Source organism: Hevea brasiliensis, chromosome 16 (genome assembly GCF_030052815.1).
Source record: "Hevea brasiliensis isolate MT/VB/25A 57/8 chromosome 16, ASM3005281v1, whole genome shotgun sequence".
Classification (NCBI taxonomy): domain Eukaryota; kingdom Viridiplantae; phylum Streptophyta; class Magnoliopsida; order Malpighiales; family Euphorbiaceae; genus Hevea; species Hevea brasiliensis.
In genome coordinates, this window is record NC_079508.1 from 56,363,690 (window position 1) to 56,384,763 (window position 21,074).

At 36.0% G+C, this 21,074-nt stretch overlaps 2 protein-coding genes across 3 annotated transcripts; one reads left to right on the top strand and one right to left on the bottom strand.

Moving 5' to 3' along the window:
• Positions 1-389: 389 nt before the first annotated feature.
• LOC110644156 (UDP-glucose iridoid glucosyltransferase) lies at positions 390-4,291 on the top strand. Of its 2 annotated transcripts, XM_021796808.2 has the most exons (3): positions 390-933; positions 2,122-2,385; positions 3,300-4,291. In XM_021796808.2, the coding sequence occupies exons 1-3, from the start codon at positions 450-452 to the stop codon at positions 4,178-4,180; spliced, it is 1,629 nt and encodes a 542-aa protein (XP_021652500.2). In that variant the 5' UTR covers positions 390-449; the 3' UTR covers positions 4,181-4,291. The 2 variants fall into 2 exon arrangements, with proteins under 2 accessions (XP_021652500.2, XP_021652507.2); XM_021796815.2 differs by lacking the exon at positions 2,122-2,385.
• Positions 4,292-18,756: 14,465 nt separating this feature from the next.
• LOC131174672 (vegetative cell wall protein gp1-like) lies at positions 18,757-19,356 on the bottom strand. The gene has a single exon (XM_058138428.1). It carries the CDS (start codon positions 19,354-19,356, stop codon positions 18,757-18,759), a length of 600 nt encoding a protein of 199 aa, XP_057994411.1.
• Between the last annotated feature and the right edge of the window lie 1,718 nt (positions 19,357-21,074).

Here is a 21,074-nt window from a genome sequence, read left to right on the forward strand (position 1 = left end):
ATAAGTAGATTAGTATTTGATTTGACTTATAAGTTAAAAAATTATTCAAAATAAGTAAGAAATCATAAGTAGGGATACTTTACTTATAACTTATTTATTCATTTTAAAACTATTTTTTATCTAATTGAAGGCTATATTATCTTAATAATTTTTTAAAATATTAATATTATCCTCATTTTAACAATCACAATACTCAATGATATATTTTTTTTTATTTTGATAAATTAATTTGTTTTAAACACTTTTTAACAAAATACTTAATCTATTTAAAAGTTAATTTTAAATAGTTTTACTAAATAATTAATTACTTCTTTTTAAATTAACTCATTAAAAGTTAAGTAGTTAAATCAAAACTAAAACACAACCTCTTGTGTCATTATAACTAGCATAAAGGAGTGATCATAGTTTCCATTGCGAGAAATAAAGGTTGGAATCAAACCCAGGCTGCAATGGAAAAACTAGGAAAACCAAAAGCTAATCGCTTGGTGTTTTTGACGTCCCCATTTCAGGGCCACATAAACCCAATGCTACAACTAGCCACAATCCTGCACTCAAAAGGCTTCTCCATCACCATCGTGCATCTCCAGTTCAACTCTCCTAATCCTTCAAATCATCCTCAATTCACCTTCAAACCCATAACCGATAACTTATCCGAAAGCAAAGTCCTGCAAGGAGATATCTTGGGTACCGTTAAGGCTCTTAACAAGAATTGTCAAGTGCCCTTTGAGCTATACATGAAGCAAATGACAGAGAAAGAGGATTCAGATGATCGGATTTCATGTATTGTTTATGATGGGCTTATGTACTTTGCTCATACTGTTGCTAATAATCTGAAGCTGCCGGGGATTATTGTTCGGACTAGTGCTGCTGCTGGCATATTCAATTTTACCGTGTTTCCTCATCCACACCAACAAGGCTATATTTCTCTTCTAGGTACGCAAATTCATTTACTAATATTTCAGTAAGTCGAAGCATGCTAGTGCATATATGTCCTTATCATATATACCTAATCTTTTAAGAAATGGTGTTTATCCTATCAAGTCTTCGATCTTCAAAGATTTTTGTTGGTGGCGTACAATTTTTCTCATTTTGGCGGCTATGTGCTTAGAATATTCTAAAATTGTCACAACAAGATGAATTAATACATAGGGTGGAAACTCACTTGATTAATGGGGTTTATTCCTTTTTTTTTTCCTTCAAGTTTTTAATTTTGAGGCTAAACTATAAAAAAAATATTTTATATTATAAAGTCATAATCTCATGTTTGAAAATTAGAATTTTATAAAACTTCAATTTAATTGATATGTTTTTTTTTTTTTATCAAATCTCATATTTGAAAGTAAAAAATTCATTTTTTTTAATTTAAAACAAAATTATTTTAAAAGAAATAAAAATAAGTATGATTATGTGATAATTCAATTAAATTTTTTCTTATAAATAATTTATTTCAAAATAAAAAAAAAAGTCATTGATGTGAATGATTCATCTTTAATATAATTATTTGCAGCAAATTTGACGTAATAAAGTATTATTTAAGAGACGTATAAAAGATAATCATCCAAACCCTATAATGACATAAATAAAGACAAAATAAGCACAACTATTTCTCAAATTATTTTTAATTGATATCAAACAAATTAATAGTCATTGGACTAGTTTTCCATCGTGGAATGTCTATAAAAGTTAAAAATTCAAACCCTAAAAGTTATTTTCCTCTTGAAAATTTTATCAAACACCAAAAAGTTGCATTATTGAAGGTAATGCCTTCGATGGTGCAGAAAGGTCAACAACCTGTAAAATACATCCTCTTGTGATCATATACCAAAAACGAAACAGATACAACTTCTTTCGCCATTTTAAATACCAGATAAAATAAAGTTCTGAAAGAGTGATTGGCAATGGAAAAACTAGGAGAAGCAAAAGCTAGCCGCTTGGTTTTTGTGGTGTACCCATTTCAGGGCCACATAAATCCTATGCTACAACTAGCCACATTCCTTCACTCAAAAGGTTTCTCAATCACCATCACGCATCCCCAGTTCAACTCTCCTAATCCCTCATATCATCCTGAATTCACTTTTATACCCGTAACCAATAACTTATCCGAAAGCAAACTCCTGCCAGGGGATTTGTTGGGCGACATTAAGGTCCTTAACAAGATTTGTCAACTGCCGTTTGAGCTATGCATGAACAAAATGTTAGAAAAAGAGGATAGAGATAACCCGATTTCATGTGTTATTTATGACGTACTTATGCACTGTGCTCAAACTGTTGCTAATCGTCTGAAGCTGCCGGGGATTGCTCTTCGGACTAGTGCTGCTGCTACCATATTATCCTATTTTGCTGTTTTTCCTAATCCACTTGAAAAAGGCTTTGGTTCTCTTCTAGGTACGCAAATTATTCTTGTCATTTTATTAGCCATATTCATGGAAGGTATAATGTATTGTTGATATCAAGTTAGACTTGGAATGAGTCGAAAGAAGCTAGCGCACGAACCTTGTAAGATATGGTGTAAAACTTAACCTTGCAAAACTTAAGCATTGCAAGTCAAGGTTTTTTTTTTTTTTTTTTTTTTTTTTTTTTGAGTTATAAATCAGGATTTTATTTATTTATTTATTTATAATCAATATAGAAAAAACTTAACAAAAACAAGCCAAACTAAAACCCTGGTAAGATAGACCATCCTAAAGATCCAACCAATGGCTTGAAATGTTAGGGGAAGAAACCTGAAAAGCCTCACAAATGAAACAAGAATTACATCAGCTAAAAACATCTAATCTGACCAGAAAACCCCCAAAACAAGTAAACCAAAGGAGCAGAGCATCGCCCAGAAACTTCTTTACCCAAGGAAACTTCTATCTGATTAAGTAAACCCATGAAACTAATGCTACCATGCAAGTCTGAGAGCAATCTTCGAGACAAGGTTTTGAAGATTTTTGTCAGTGGTGTAAATTTTTGCTCATTTTGGCGGCTATTATTTTTCATCTAAGGTTATCATACATGAGATATGCTTAATTGGTATTTTCTATAATTGTCTGAACAAGGGGAAATAATATATAGGATCGAATTCTAACGATTACCCAATTGACTAGTGGGTTTTTTCCCAACTTTTTTATTAGGATTTGAATTTTGAAATCATATACCATTTTTTGTTAATTCTTTAATCCTTTCACAGATGGTTTCCCTTTAATCAGATTAGCAGAAAATATAGTGTGCAAAATGTGACATGTGATACCACATTATTGCAACACCTGGATATATATATATCATTTAGTAAATGGTAATCCCTATTGTTGGCACAGATTCCATGGCTGAAGAATTTTCGACTGAGCTTCAGTCCCTCAAGCTTAAGGAGCTACATGCCTCTATAAAAACAGAGTATCCTCCAGATGCCGTGCTAGAGCTGAGAGCAATCATCACAAGCGCAATTAAAGACTCGTCAGCTATCATTATTAACACAATGTCCTATCTTGAACGGGAAGCACTGACAAAGATTCAAGATATTTTCAATGCTTCAATATTTCCCGTAGGCCCTTTCCACAAGCTAGCTCCAACAGTCTCTAATTCACTGCTGCAGGAAGACAGAAGTTGCATTTCTTGGCTTGACAAGCAAGCCCCAAAATCTGTTCTCTATGTAAGCTTTGGCAGCATTGTTAGCATGACTGAGGATGAATTACTCGAGGTAGCATGGGGTCTAGCCAACAGTGAGCTGCCTTTCTTGTGGGTGCTTAGGCCTGGTTTGGTTCGTGGTTCAGATTTGCTTGAGCCATTGCCAGAAATTTTCAAAAAAAGAGTAGAGGAGAGAGGCTGTATTGTGGAATGGGCACCCCAACAGGACTTGTTGGCACATAGTGCAGTGGGAGGATTTTGGACCCACTGTGGTTGGAATTCAACATTAGAGAGCATTTGTGAAGGTGTTCCAATGCTCTGCCGGCCATTTTTTGGAGATCAATTTTTAAATGTCAGGTATGTGTGTCATCTATGGAGGGTAGGCCTTGAATTGGAGGAGTTGGAGAGAGAGAAGATAGTGAAAGCCATAAGAAAGCTAATGGTGGATGGAGAAGGAGAGGAAGTGAGGCAGAGAGCTGTGGAATTTAAGGAGAAAGCAAAGCTTTGTCAGATAGAAGGTGGTTCTTCCTATTGTTCCTTGAATGATTTGGCAGAACATATCTCGTCATATTGAGGAATATGGGATTACTTTTCAAATTGATAGATGGCTTATAATTTTTCACTCGGACATGTAGTTAGACGAACTTCTTTACAACTTGCTCATAATTATCTTTTATTTCTCTCACATTTTACTAATTAAGAAATTACAAGAAAATGAAAAATAATTTACACAAATATTAGCAAGGTAATCTTTACCTTATAATAATTTATTTATATATTTTTTATTAGTATTTTATTTTTTATTTTATATTTGTTTTCAATTTATATTTATTTTCATATTTATTTTTTTTATATTTTTATAATTTCTTTCACAATTTTTCTTAAAATATTTTAAATAAATTAAATATATGAAAGAAACACTATATTGTGAAGCGCCTTTCCAGGATTGCATGGCTGAGCACGTACTGCAACGACAGGAGACAGATCATGAAATTGCCATCATCATTTATGATGAAATTTCATACTTCTCTGAAGTTGCAGCTTATACGCTGAAGCTTCCATGCATCATTTTCCTCACTAGCAGTGCTACCACTTTTCTTTCTCGCGGTACTTCCACTTCCTAACTCAGAGCACAACAGCTAGTCTCCTTACCAGTTACGTTGATGATGATTTGGGCTTTGATTAAACAAACACACAGGGCAACTCATTGTTCGAAATGTATTAGATTGATTCAGCAGCTACACACCCTACTCGCAATTAAATGATATCTTTGCTTCTTCTTCTTCTCTCTTTCACTCTCTCCTTTTTTTTTTTTTTTTTAACTTCAAAATTCTTAAAAGAGAAGAGGCCATCAAGATTTGCATACAAGAAATGAAGGAAAAGATTGTGTATTTGTCTGTGTCTGATTTACAGAGATATTACATCTATTTATACATGAAAATATGAGTTAATTTAGATAAAAATAATAATTGCTGTAATTATGCTACACAAATCTCCTATAATCATGCTAATTGCTGTAATTATGCTAACACCCCCCCTCACACTTAAAGTGGTAGCACAGGTGCCAACTTTAGTTTGCTTAAGAGATCCTGAAAGCGAGCGGGAGGATGCGTTTTGGTGAATATATCAGCGGTTTGGCTGACAGAGGAGACAGGAATCAAACATATGGTGCCATAAGCAACATGATGACGTAGAAAATGACAATCAATTTCGATGTGTTTGGTACGCTCATAAAATACATCATTATGAGAAATCTGTATGGCACTTCTATTATCGCAATGAAGCATTATGGTAGAAGAATGAGTGACACCCAAATTAGTTAATAACCACCGTAACCAAAGTAATTCAGATATAGCATCAGCAAGAGCATGATATTCAAATTTTGCGCTAGAACATGCAACAACAGTTTGCTTTTTGCTACGCCAAGAGATAAGAGAATTACCCAAGAAGAAACAATAACCAGTTGTAGAGTGATGATCTGTCAGATCACCAGCCCAATCAGCATCAGAGTAGCCAGATAATACTAGGGAGGGGGTAGCGAAAAAGTGCAAACCATGAAAAAGAGTGCCTTTGATATAACGAAGGATTCGAAGTACTGTAGAGAAATGAGTTGAGCGAGGAGCAGACATAAACTGGCTGACCAGATGAACAACATATGAAATATCAGGTCGAGTAACTATGAGATAAATAAGACTCCCGACAAGCTGTCGATATAAAGTAGGATCATCAAGAGGAGTGCCATCAAGAGGTGTAAGTTTGCAATTGAGCTCCATCGGGGTTGATACTATTTTGCTATCAGTGATGCCTGCTCGAGAAAGTAAGTCGGATGCATACTTGGCTTGAGATAGATAATAGCCATTAGAATTTTGAGAAACTTCAAGACCCCAAAAATAGCTGAGAGAACCCAGGTCTTTCATTTCAAAATGCTGATTGAGATAATATTGTAACTCTAAAATACCAGATGAATCATCTCCTATTATTATCATATCATCAACATAAAGCAACAGAAGAACAATACCACTGTCAGTTCGGCGAGTGAATAATGCAGAATCATGTAGACTAGAGAGAAAACCAAATTAAGCAAGAGTGGAACTAAATTTCGCAAACTAGGCCCTGGGAGCTTGTTTTAATCCATATAAGGCTCGCCGAAGTTTGCAAACCTTATGAGGAGAATGATAACCAGGAGGAGGATGCATATAAACCTCTTCTGTTAAATTACCATGAAGAAAAGCATTTTTGACATCCATCTGGAAAAGTTTCCATTTACGAACTGCAGCAATAGCTAAGAGACTGCGAATAGATGTTAATCGGGCCACTGGACCAAAAGTTTCTTTATAGTCGATACCATACTCTTGAGTGTACCCTTTGGCTACTAAGCGAGCTTTGTAGCGTTTAATAGTTTCATCAGAACGGGTCTTGATTTTGTAAATCCATTTGCAATCAATAGGGGTCTTATTTGGTGGAAGATCAACTAAATCCCAAGTATGAGTTTTCTAAAGCCCAAGTTCGCTACCATAGCTTGCTGCCAAAGAGGGTCAGTACTTGCCTCACGATAAGAACGAGGCTCATGAAGGGTTGCAATAGTAGAGTAACAGTGAAAATCAGAAGGATAATGAGGAGTTTCTCTTACACGGGTAGAACGACGAAGAGTAGTGCTAGGAGGAGATGCAGGCGCAGGTACTGGATCAACAACTGGTGCAGATTCAACAGGGGCAGGTGTAGTTGGGCTAATATTGAGCACATCACAATCACCTGGATCAGGACTTGGAAACAGCTCTTTGGAGGAGTCAGTGAAAAATAGAGAGTTAGTATTGACAAAGTGATGAAATTTGGAAAGAGAAGAGAACATAGTATTGTCCCAAAAGGTAACATGACGAGAGATGCGTAACTTATTAGAAGCAGGATCCCAACAACGATACCCTTTGTGTTCAATGCCATAACCAAGAAAACAACATAGACGAGCATGGGGTTCTAATTTGTTATGTTCATGAGGTTGTAAAAGAATAAAAGAAACACATCCAAAAGGTTTAAGGATGGAATAGTCAGGAGATTGTCCAAACAACTTTTCAAAAGGAGCTAAATTATGAAGAACCAAGGTAGGAAGACGGTTAATAATATAAACAGCATGACAAGCTGCTTCTCCCCAAAATTTTTCTAGATATGAGGCAGAAAGAAGAAGAGTACGTACAAAATCAAGAATATGGCGATGCTTGCATTCGGCTCGCCCATTCTGTTGAGAGGTGTGAGGACAAGAACGTTGAACAACAGTGCCTTGTTGACTAAGAAACTGAAGCAAAGAAGAATCCCGATATTCCATGGCATTGTCTGTTCGGAGAATTTTAATGTCACAAGAGAACTGAGTTTTAATCATTTTTGCAAATGTGATGTAAATTTGTGATAACTCAGATCGATGTTTCAAAAAATATATCGAAGTAAACCGAGAATAATCATCAATAAATATCACAAAATAACGAAAACCATTTATTAAAGAAATAGGAGAAGGACCCCAAATGTCAGAATGAATTAAAATAAAAGGAGTGTCTGAAGTAGTATTATTATGAGAAAAAGATAATGCAGGTTATTTTGCAAGCTGACAATTTAAATAATTAAATGACTCAAACTTAGTAGATCCTAATAATCCACGAGAAATTAAAGGTTGAATTTTACTGGCAGAAGCATGACCAAGACGAAGATGCCATTGGTGAATGGAGAATTAGGGATTGTAGCTGCAAACACAAATCTCTAAGGAATATGTAAAGATGAAAGCTCAAATAATCGAATCACTCTGCAACCCTCCCCAAGAATTTGTCCCGTTTGTGGATCCTTGACCTGGACACCATGGGGAGAAAAAAATAACATTTAGTCCCTTTTCACACAACTGACCAACAGAAATAAGATTGAGTGCCAAATTAGGGATATAATAGGTGTCAGGGAGATGAAGATTTGAGGTAGACACATGACCAGTATGTGTGATGTTCATTTTAGTACCATTTGCAGTATGGATTAGTAGTAAGGAAAATACAAGTTTTGCAAAAGATAAGAATTTAAGATTAGTGGTAATATGATTACAACATGCAGAGTCAAAAAGCCAATAAGAATTACCCGCAGTGGCAGACATGGTAGCAGGAGAATTAGAAGAGATAATTTATTTGAATAGTGCCTCAAGATCACTCATGGTGATGGCAGTAGAACCCTCAGTAGCAGCAACAGCAGTGACAGAGGAAGATCCAGGCTTTGAGATATTCTTGAATTTAGAATGGCCTCCTTTTGGTCTTGGAGGGCATGTGGGACAATGTTCAAGAATATGACCATAACCATGACAATATTTGCATTCTATAGTAGGACAATATGCAAAAGCATGACCAATTTGATTATAATTCTTACAGAGTTGATTGCCAGATTTCTTATGTGAGGATCAAGTAGTTGTAAGAGCAGTTTCAAATTGAGGAGTTTTATCCAAACTGAGACGAGTCTCTTCAAAAATAATCTATTGAATAGCAGTATCCAATGATGGGAGTGGATTTGGATGTAGCAGGGACGCTCGAACGACCTCATATTCTGATCGAAGAGCCATTAGAACTTGAATGAGATGAAGATGATCTTCACTGATTTTGGCCTCAGATATTTGATTCCAAATGGGTTGGACCTGGGCAAGAAAATCATTCACAGATTGACCTGCTTCTTGTTTCAGATTATGAAGAGTAGTCCACAACTGATAATAGTGGGCAAGTCCATTGGTCTGATATCGATTAGCCAAAAAATCTCAGATTTCTTTTGCAGAGTCATAATTAGCAAATTGGATGTGGATGGACGAGACAGAGGTATTGCGAAACCAGGTGATGATCTGATGATTTTTACTATCCCAATCCTCAAGACGGTCAGCAAATTTTGCATCAGTTTCATCGTTCTCTCTTGTCGGCGTAGTAATATCTCCGGTAATAATACTCCAAAGCTTGTGACCTATAAAAAAACTTTTCATTCCTTGAACTCAAAGATTATAGTTGGAACCAGTCAGAACTACTGTAATAGGTTTTGAAATATCAGATTTCTCCATTGATAACAAGATGAGGAGAAAAAAAAATGGTATAATAACATGAATGAAAGAATGAACCAGAACAGGTTGTAGAGAGAGAAGAGAGATCCCAGAAACTAGAAATAAAAGTTTTACAGCTCTGATACCATGTTAGAAGAAATAATACAAGTAATGAAGGAAAGGATTGTATATTTGTTTGTGTCTGATTTACAGAGATATTACATCTATTTATATATGAGAATATGAGCTAATTTAAACAAGAATAATAATTGTTGTAATTATGCTACACAAATCTCCTATAATCATGCTAATTGCTGTAATTATGCTAACACTTGATCTCTTGCATTATAATTAAGGCAAGCATTCAACTACAGTAGGGTCATATATATCTTCCTTAATTCACATATATGTTTGGTAGTACCTAGGCATATGACTTTATTTGTAGTCATTGAACTTGTCAGGAAACTTAATAAAGTCAACAAAAATGACTAGATTTTAATTTGTTGTTCAATAATGTGGATAATTAGGCAATGTTGCTTTAATTTAGTTCTGTAATTGAAAATGAGAGAACCAATATATAATTATGTACCTTGTGCCTTCTTATGTGAAACTAATTAGTTCTCCAATGCTACAAATTACAGATCCTACATCAAACGATCCAATGTTTGAAGAACCAGTACTAGAACTTCCTTTTCTAAGAATCAAGGATTTGCCTATTTCCAATTTTGGATCAGCACAAAGTTTCTTTGAGCTTGCCGCTAGTGCACATCATTTACAATACCATGAACTACCTTGAAGATTCATCACCGGCACAGCTCAAGGAACACTTCCATGTTCCAATCTTCGCAGTAGGACCTATACCCAGGATCACCTTGTAACTTTCTGGAAGAGGATAGAAGATGCATTTCATGGCTTGACAAGCAAACAACCATTGTTCTTTATATAAGCATCGGAAGCACAGCTTCAATGAGTGAAAAAAATTTGACTAACAGCAGGGAACCATTCTTGTGGCCGTGATTCGACCTGGATAAGTACATGGAATGGATTGAAGCATTGCCAGAGGGCTTTCAAAAAAGTATTGGAGACAGAGAGGTTGCATTGTGAATATATATATATATATATATATATATATATATATATATATATATATTTTTTTTTTTTTTTCAGTTTCACTTGATTGAACGAGGAAATAATAGACCAACCTTATATTGTTTTTGAAAAATCTTGAATAGTAATAATAGAATTTTCTAGCTGGGTTGTCACAGATCACAAGTTATCCTCTTTGTTCAGCCGTAATTCTCTCTCCTTATTTTTTTTTAATTTAGAAAGGAAGAGATATAACTTTTCGTGTTATTTCCCACAAATAGAGCCATTGTTACGATTCATGAAAATTTCTTGTAGGTATGAACTTGATGAGACAGTCAAGTTAGAGATAACTCTATAAATGATTTATTCTTTTTATATATAATATAAATAATTATTGATCGTGGTAAGTCAACGAGTAATTTCTAGCAATCAATTCCATAAACCCAACAACTAGGAGCGTCTTCGTTAAAATTTTTGCTTTTCGGTTTTCACTTTTATGGAAACAAAGTTTTCAGTTTCTAGACTTGCCAACTCATTTATTTTTCTCAATTATTTGTATTTTTATCTCCATTAACATACATTGTTTATTAGCGCTAAATCAACACTAAACAAGTTTACTGTCCTTAATATTAGAGAGCTGCATCTTTCATTAAATCTCATCATGCCATTGCTTGATCCATTAACAACAATCTTATCAAATAAACAATCCTCATGATTTTGAGATTAGCCATACTCAAGGCCACAAATCAAGCTTAGTATGGTTTTATTGGTGGTAACAGCTTGGCATCAAAATTAATTAATGATTTATAAATTTTCTTCCACATTTGATCTTTGAAAATAAAAAAGAAAAAAAAAATCTAAACAACAAGAGCATGATGATAAGATAGACATAAGGGATTGCTGCTATTTAATGGCAGAATTTGAGGTAGATGTGTTGAACAAAAGATGAAATCGAATATGGACAGATGGGTCTTCACTGTTTATCAAAAATGTGAAAAAGGGATTATTATTTTCCTGAAATGTGTGAGAGAGATAGATGTGGAGTGATGATGATTGAGATGATGAGTGATATGCCTGCAATAAATGGGAGAGAGATGTCGTTCAAAAGAGGAGTGTTAGATGGAGATATGAGAAACAAAAAGACAGCAGATGAAAGCCATATTTTTGGGTTTGTTGTTCTGTTGTTTTTATTTTTGAAAAAGCGGAGAATGCATAAATCAAATGATTTCACCGAATGCGAAGATTGATGAGGTTGAGGTTTCCACAGACTCACTGATATTGTGAGTCTGTGCCTAAGAAAATACCTGAAGTTAAGGCCATTGAATCTTGGGCTAAGATTATATGGTTTTTTTTTTTTTTTTTTCAGAAAAAATATAGATTTTGTCATATATTATATTTTAATTCTTAAATTTTAAAAAATTAATTAATTATTTTTTAAATTTTATATTATATTACATTCTAATTTTTAAATTTTTTACGATTAATTATTTAACCTCTAAATTTTATATTATATTACACTTTAATCATTATAATTTTAATATCTATATATAATAATTTAATTCTTTTATTAATTGAATAAATTTATTATAAACATTAAAAATATAGGACTAAATTATTATATATATTAAAATTATAAAAATTAAATATTTCATTTCTTAAAATTTAGAGAATAAAATTAAATATTATATAAAATTAAAAAATTAATTTTTTAAAACTCAAAAATTAAAGTTTAATATAAATATTGAATCTTGGGCTAAGATTATATGGTTTTTTTTTTTCAGAAAATTTATAGATTTTGTCATATATTATATTTTAATTCTTAAATTTTAAGAAATTAATTAATTATTTTTTAAATTTTATATTATATTACATTCTAATTTTTAAATTTTTTGTGATTAATTATTTAGTCTCTAAATTTTATATTATATTACACTTTAATCATTATAATTTTAATATATATATATATATATAATAATTTAATTCTTTTATTAATTGAATAAATTTATTATAAATATTAAAAATATAGGACTAAATTATTATATATATTAAAATTATAAGAATTAAATATTTCATTTCTTAAAATTTAGAGAATAAAATTAAATATTATATATGTCACGACTCAACCTATGGGCCGGATCGGCACTAGGACCTGGGCCAGCCTAAAACTCCTGAGGCCCGTAGTAAGTTTAACTATTCTTTAACCCAACTTTAAGGTCCATTGGGCCCACTTTCAAGAATTCAACCGAACAGAGTCCGGCCATAAAGTGGACCTTTCAACGAGGGGTTTTTGACTCACCCGACCTGTAAACACAATATATAATCAACGGGGAGCTCAGCTCACCCTCCACATACTCAAATGTCATAAAAATAAATGGGAGCTCAGCTCTCTCATCCAGTCCAACAAACATGCATATAATAATAAGTTTACATGTCCAACATGATAATTATATTACAGACCCAAATCAAATGAATATTTCTAACACATGCGAAAATTCTAGGAGTTAATAAAATTACACTAACATTAATAAATAACCTGCGAAGGAGAAAAGCAGGTTAACCACAACAAAAATCCTCCTGTAGCCTGAAAAACAATGAACATGAGTGAGCGTTCAACTCAGAGAGTAAAATATCAATTTTAACCATAATCTCTATAACTATCTAAAGCTAATGCACCCTATAGAGTGAAATGCAATATCGGCAATATTTTCACATCATAACAGCAAAAAGGTAATTTGGAGCACTCACACACCCGATAATGTCAAACACTACATATATGGGAGCTGATCCCCTATACAGCTCTCTTATTCCAACCTGTGCGAGCGAAGAACTCAGCTCGGACTTCTACTTAATAAACCAAATCGGGGTCCCAGCGAAGAACTCAAGTCGTGTCTACCCCGAAGGACCGGGTCCCAACGAAGATCTCAAGCCATGTCTACCCGTCCTGTCCATAGCCAACAGTATACCATACGCACGCCAACGCACGCACATTGCTCCAAATTACCACAACAATATCCATGGCACTTTAATAGTTGTGAATGCAACATAAAACGTGTGTAGAGTTTAACTACATAGATATATACATATAAGTGATGCATGGGCATGCTTGAACATATAATAATATCGAAATTACAATTAAAATTAATATTTTACTCACAGACTTGACAGCAGTCATTGTGACGGCTGGACGGAGGAAGAAGGTTGTCCCGGCCCGCCTGACAATTTTATTACAATCATTTAATAAATTTGACTCAATACAAACTAAGAAAAAGACCAAAGACGTCCTAAGTCGTGCCGAAAATCCGGCAGAGTCTCCCTTTTACCTAGGACTTACCCAACCTGCAAATGGGTTTAAAACACACTTTTATATCTACCAACCATACATCCACATCTCAATCACATTACACAGCCCCTCCTGGGCCCATCCAAAAAGTCATCAATCACAATATGTAAAATTACAGTTTAATCCTTATAATTGACCCTTTTTGCAAAAACTATCCAAATAAACTCTAAAAATTCTAAAACTTTGCCCCGCGGTCCTTAGCAATATTACTAGGCTAATGCAAAAAGAATCATAATTTTTTGAGTTACCACGAATATTTTATGTATTTTTAATCTCATTTAAGCACTAGAAAATTACGAAAAATCAAAGTTTGGGTTTACCTATGCCAATTCCAATCTAGTGAACGCGCTTGGGGCATCTAACAATGGTGGGGTAGCTAAAATCCCGATCCAATTCCAAAACTTTTTCAGTAGCCAATCTGGCTGGCCGAAAATTCACAGACCTAGACAACTGTCGAATTTCTATGAATTGAATGTACCTACACGAAGCCCACAACACGGGGGTTAGTATAAAATTTTTACGGAATTTTCTAAGCTCATTTAATGCTTGAAAAAACACTACGAAGTTCCGTGGGACCTACCGAAAAACGGTGTCGAAAAATTTCAAAAATTATTTTGCCGCAAAGCTCTCGACGAGTGGAGTGCTCTAGTACTCTCGGTTTTCTCGTGGGGTTCACAGTTTGCCAGAAATCTAACCCAAAAGTCAAAATGGGCTAAAACTTCCCGAATAAAAATTGGACAAACCGCTGGTTGGATTTTGGTGTTCTTGGTGTCTATGGAAAGCTCTCGAGGTGTAGATAGTGTTTGACACAAGACCCGGCCCAATTGGTGGCTGGATCGGCCGGATTTCAGCCAGAAAAAATAAATGGCGCATTTCCAACAGCCTGGAGTGTCAACCGGCCTTGGGGAGGTGGTGGGGCGGCGCGCCGGCGAGGTTGGGAGGAAGCGGCGCGGCCAGGGGGTGAGGGAGGAGAGAGAGGAGGGACGGGACGCGCAGGGGAAAGGAAGAAAAGAAGAATAAGGTCGGTTCGATTCGACCGGTCTGGTTCAATTCAGCCGGTCCAATTTAATATATAAAATTTTGAATTTTTACTCTGCCTTGGGACTGAAAATGAGGCCCAAAATTTTCGAAAAAAAATTCTAGAAAACTCAGAAAAATTCGTAAACTCCAAATATATTTTTAGTTTTACCACGTGGTCTTTAAATTAATTTTTAAAAATCATCAAAGTTTTATATTTTCGGGAAATCAAACCCGATTTTGAAAATCGAAAAATTTTCAAATAATTTCCTAAAATTTAAATAAAATAAAAATATTAATATTACTCACAAAATAATAAATTTAAAATTTTGAGGTGTCACATTCTTCCCTCCTTACAGAAAATTCGTCCTCGAATTTTTACACAAGGCAGAATAAGGTACTGAATTATACATTGAATAGATAAGGGTACTTGCTACGCATGTCCCGCTCTAACTCTCAAGTGCACTCTTCTACTAACTGGCTCCTCCACAAAACCTTAACCATAGGGATCTGTTTTGATCTTAACTACCTCACTTGATAGTCCACTATAGCTACAAGTTGCTCCTCAAACGTCAAGTTTTCTTTCAGTTCTACTACATCCGGCTGTAACACATGAGAAGGATCAGGAATGTATTTCCTGAGCTTGGAGATGTGGAATACAGGATGAAAGTGGGAAAGGTTGGGTGGTAACTCCAACCGGTAGGCAACTGCTCCAACTCTATCAGTAACCTCAAAAGGTCCAATATACCGAGGTGCCAACTTACCCTTCTTTTCAAATCTCATGACTCCCTTCATCAGAGAAACCTTTAGAAATACGTAGTTGCCTACTGCACACTCCACATCCCACCGTCTGGGGTCTGCATAACTCTTCTACCTACTGAAAGCTGTTTTCAATCGTTCCCTGATTAAAGAAATTATCTCTGAAGTGTACTGCACTAGGTCTACATCATGCACCTTCACTTTTCCCATTTCCGTCCAACACAGAGGAGACCTACACTTTCTTCCATATAGTGCCTCATAGGGTGTCATCCTTATGCTGGAATGGTAATTATTGTTGTAGGCAAACTCCACCAAAGGTAGCTGATCATCCCATTGATCTCCAAAATCCAAAACACTCATGCGAAGCATGTCTTCCAGTGTTTGGATTGTCCTTTCAGACTGTCCGTCCGTCTGAGGGGGCAAAGCGGTACTAAAGTTCAACTGTGTGCCAAGTGCCTCCTGTAATTTCCTCTAAAACCAAGAAGTGAACTGGGGCCCTCGGTCAGATATTATGGAAGCCGGAATTCCATGCAATCTGACTATTTCTCAAATATAGAGTTGAGCGTACTGTGCAACAGAATATGTGATCTTCACAGGCAAGAAATAAGCTGATTTAGTTAGGTGGTCTACAATTACCCATATCGAATCATATCCTCGCGTGGTACGAGGCAACCCAGTCACAAAATCTATAGTAATCATTTCCCACTTTCATTCTGGGATAGGGAGCTCTTGCAGCTTCCCTGACGGTCTCTGGTATTCAAACTTCACATTCTGACAAGTCAAGCACTTGGACACAAAGTCTGTTATGTCTCTCTTCATGCCATTCCACCAATAGCTATCTTTCACATTATGGTACATCTTGGTGGAGCCTGGGTGGACATTGTACAGTTTATAGTGTGCTTCTTGCATGATTTCATTTCTAAGATTGTCCACATTGGGCATACATATCCTAGAACCTTGCACTAGGGCGCCATCATTGGCAAATCCAAACTCACCACTTTCACCCTACTGTACTCTTTCTATGATCTTCATCAATTGTTGGTCCCTGTGCTGGGAAACTCTAACTCTGTCTCACAAGTCTAGTCTCGCTGAAAAATGAGCCAGCAATACCCCTTCATCTGAAAGATCTAGGATTAGACCTTGATCCATTAACTCATGTACTTTCTGAATCAACGGTCTCTTCTCCGCTGATATGTGCGCCAAGCTACCAGAAGATTTTCTGCTCAAAGCATCTGCTACTACATTGGCCTTCCCAGGGTGGTACTGGATGGTGCAATCATAGTCCTTCAGAAGCTCCATCCATCTCCTCTGTCTTAAGTTTAAATCTCTCTGTTGGAAGATGTACTTCAAACTCTTGTAGTCAGTGTATATCTCGCACACTTCACCATACAGGTAGTGTCTCCAGATTTTTAGTGCAAAGACTATAGCCGCTATTTCCAAATCATGAGTGGGGTAGTTCTGCTCATGCCTCTTCAGCTGCCTTGAAGCATAAGCCACTACTTTTTCATTCTACATCAAAACACTCCCTAAGCCAACCCTGGAGGCGTCACAGTACACGGTGTATTCTTCACCACTCATAGGTAGTGTCAACACAGGGGCGGTGGTTAGACACTCCTTAAGCTTCTGGAAACTCTCCTCACATTCATCTGTCCAAATGAATGGAACATTCTTCCGAGTTAACTTAGTTAGGGGAGCTGTTATCCTGGAAAAATCCTGCACAAAACGCCTATAGTAGCCAGCTAGACCCAGAAAACTTTGCACCTCAGTGACTATTGTAGGCCTAAGCCAATCAGTCACAGCCTCAATTTTCTTGGGATCCACTTGAATTCCTTCACTAGAAATCATGTGTCCCAAGAATGAGATGCTTTGAAAATTGCGCAACTCATCAATGTCAACAAAATTAGGATTGAAGAAAAAGGTAAAGTGCAAAAATAATGTGCAAGAAAATGAAAAGGTGTAAAGAAATAAAATCTAACAGTTAAATCTAAAATCAAACCAAAAAGCATTCATAGAGTAACTATGTCCATAGCAGAAAATAAAATAAAATAAAATAAAGTAAACTAAAGGAAAGAAGTGCAAGTATAATCACAAAAACTAATTACCAAAGTATTACAACTATTACTAAAGTTTGAAAATTAAAATAAACAGATTACAAAATAAACCTAAAGCAGAAATTAAAACTGTTGCTACTGATCAAGCTCTGCTGTCAAGGCTTTGCTACTGCACCAGGGTCTGCTTCAGGTTCTGCAGTAAGTTCATTGTCATCCGAAGCTTCAGAAGCAGTTTCCAAATTTTCTGTGAGGTCTTTCATTTCTTGAAACATGTCTAGGCCCCAATGATATAAATTGTTGTAAGATTGGGCCAGTTTGTTGTAAAGTTCCAACATTTGAAGTTGATGCTGCTTCTGTTTCTTTTTAAGAGATAAAAATCTCTTTTTAAGTTTCTTTTCTAGCTTCTTCTTTTGGTTAACCTGCTGCTGACCCATGGTATCAATTTTGACTTCTAAGCTTTTCAAGGTGGCAAGGATTTCTGTGGTGTCAGGTGAGGGAACAGATGGCTGGACAGTTAAACTTGCTATTTTGGATTCCAAGGATCTTAAGAGGGACAAAATGTCTGCTGAAAATTGTGGTGTAGTGGTTGGTTGGGGTTCTGCTGGTGCAAAGGTAGTGGGGTCTGCTGTACCAGTGGCTTCAGGATGCTGCTGTAACAGAGTATAGGTATGGCCTACTTTCTCACAAACATCCATGTGCAGCAACATTGTGCTGTCTATATATGATTCACCAGAAACTGGCAGCAGCTTATATAGACTAGCATCAAAGCTAAATGAGTTTGCTATAGCAGTTATATACCCCCCAAAAACTATACTCCCTTTAGTATGCTTCGTGACAATTTGGTGCCAATGAGTAGCTATGAAATGGGCTGTGCTTACTTGTTTTCTCTCTTTCATGCACCACAAGAAAAATAAGTCTCCAGCACCCACAATACTGTTACTGTGTCCCCTTCCTAAAACAGTATAAGAAATGAACCTATGGAGGTATTTCAACACATGATCGACTATCCTAGAGGCTTTTGCAGTCCTCTGTCTATAATAACCCCCAAAAGGTGTATTATCTTTCCAGAATTGAACAGGGTCATAAACAGTTTGCTGCCACTCAATATTTTTATACCCCGAATCCTGAAAACCAAAAATTGCGTTCATAGCATCCATGTCTAACTCCCTATCAATTCCAGCACATCGAAAATATATTACATCTTTATGCTCAGGCACTATTGGTTTGAAATTCAGCCTTAAAGAACTCAAAAATTCTAGGGTTAAATCCTTGTACACTGGTTCCCTAATCTTAGCAAAATTAGTCCAGCTGATAGCATCCAAATAGGCAAATACAGAATCATAAATGCCTAATTCTTTTAAAATCTACTCATCCATATATTTGTTTGCCAAAATAGGTTTAGAAACTATTTTCTCATAGGCATTTTTCATATCCATATCCTTAAAAGTCCAAGGTAATGGAGAGATTACCTCCTCTAGGTCATTAGCAGATGACGCAGGTGCTGCTGGAGAGTGTAAGGGTGACTGAGATATAGGTGTTTGGACCGCTGGTGCTGGAGTTTGCGAGGAGGACCTAGTCCTTTTGCTGACTGGTTCAGAGGAAGGTTGGGGTGGAGAATTTAGGTCGAAAGGAATAGAGGGTACTCGTTTCCTTTTTCCGACAGGGGTTTTCTTGGGTCTACCTGCAGCCTTTTGAGTTTTGCCTTTGGTTTTCGTTTGAGTAGGCGCAGGCTCAGGCATTGTTTCTGGGGAATGAGTGTCGAGAATTGGTGTTTCATTTTGCGGTTCAGTTTGAGGCGAGAGGGGAGTCGGCGGAATGAGGGTTGGTGTTTGGTCTGGGGGTAGTGGTGGCGACTGAGGTGGTGGCGATTGCGGCAATGGCGGCGTTTGCGGTGGGGGCGACTGAGGTAACAGCGGACTGGGACTGGGGTTAGGGTTTATGGGTATGGAGGATGGGGTACCCATTTTCGATTGGACAGAGTATCGAGATTTCCGGGGTTTGGGTTTGTGGGTAGACCACATTTTAGTTCTCACCATTTATTAAAAAGAAAGAAACCTTTCAGCTTCCCGTAAGAATTTGCCGGAAAAAATGGCGTGGGAAGGGAGTCGGCGAGGTTTATCGGGAGTTTGAGCGAGGCTTTTGTAAAAATGGTGGAAATTTTTGGGTATTTTAAAATGTGGGGCAGACATGTGGTAATATGGGTCATGCTTGGGGTTAAGCATAAGGTTCAGCAGAATTTGCTTAAGACTCTGCTTGACAAGCAACATCATCAGTAAGTTTCGGCAGGTTTTGGGAAAAATTTTAGTTTTACTTACCAAAAGCAGTCCAAATGCTATGGAATGCTGTCATGACCCTCAGCAATTACCATATACACACAAACACCATAAAATTTAGGGATTTAAGCTCATCATCTCATAGAACTCATCAAACATTATATATTTCCATTTAGCTCATGCAAACATTTTTCAATTGAGGCACCAATTGTGACTACCCTTTTGCACACTTAATGAAATGATCTCCTTTCTGAACTTATACCAAAAGTACATTTCAGCAGCATTTGAGACAAGTTCCAAACATTCAAGAATTGTAGAAAGGACATAGAAATTTACCTTTTTAGCAGCATGAACAGTAGCAAAAATCTGCTGACGGTAAAAACTAACAGCAATTCAAACAAAAATATGTAAATTCCTAACAGAATACAAAATTATATATACACTAAAAGGTAAAACTTAACAAACACTATTTTTGCACTTTAATAAAGCTCACATCAGTCCTAAATATCAAAATTGATCCTCATTCAAGTTGCATTTTCACAGAATTTACACAAGACACAAAATTAAACATGTGCTATCAAGTAGATTGCAATATCAGTAATTTAGCACAAGTTTAAAGGTGTTACTGTTCACGGGTATTGGATAAAATGCAGAATTTTGCTTATACTTGCTCTTTTTCAATTCTTTCTTTTTGCTACAAGTGTTAATTTGCCCAATCTTCATGAATGACCTACAAAAGATAAACAAATGTCACTTTTGAGTTTAATGAGGGTAAAAACTGAAAATGAAATGAAATAGAAAATTAACAAACTATAAAAGGATACGCTTGGGTTGCCTCCCAAGAAGCGCTTGTTTAAGGTCTTAAGCTTGACCTTCCACTCCAAATCACCTAAGTATCCCTGATTGGAGAACCAAGCCATGAAACCTCTACAACTTTTTGTGTGGGTTCTCCAACAATATAATGCTTTAATCTCTGTCCATTAACTTTGAAAGTCCCTGAGGTTTCATTGCCTATCTCAACAGCTCCATAGGGATATACTTTTATAACAGTGTAAGGCCCTGACCATCTTGACTTTAATTTTCCTGGAAATAACCTTAACCTAGAGTTATATAGAAGAACAACATCCCCTTCTTGAAATTATTTCCTCCTAATATGCTCATCATGCCATCTCTTAGTTCTTTCCTTGTAAAGCTTGGCATTTTCATAAGCATCCAATCTAAGTTCCTCAAGTTCATTTAGTTGCAGCATTCTTTTTTCTCCTGCAGTTTTTAAGTCAAAATTCAGTGTCCTTATAGCCCAATATGCTCTATGCTCTAACTCCAAAGGTAAATAACAAGCTTTCCCATAAACCAATCTAAATGGGGTAGTGCCAATAGGAGTTTTAAAAGCTGTTCTATAGGCCCAAAGA

What these genes read in the sequence shown, in the direction of transcription:
- LOC110644156 (XM_021796808.2), top strand. Translation starts at nt 450, where the DNA reads ATGGAAAAACTAGGAAAACCAAAAGCTAATCGCTTGGTGTTTTTGACG. An exon ending in AGGCTATATTTCTCTTCTAG is followed by an intron (nt 934 to 2,121) that starts GTACGCAAATTC and finishes AACTCCTGCCAG; the next exon opens with GGGATTTGTTGGGCGACATT. An exon ending in AGGCTTTGGTTCTCTTCTAG is followed by an intron (nt 2,386 to 3,299) that starts GTACGCAAATTA and finishes TTGTTGGCACAG; the next exon opens with ATTCCATGGCTGAAGAATTT.
- LOC131174672 (XM_058138428.1), bottom strand. Translation starts at nt 19,356, where the DNA reads ATGGGTACCCCATCCTCCATACCCATAAACCCTAACCCCAGTCCCAGT.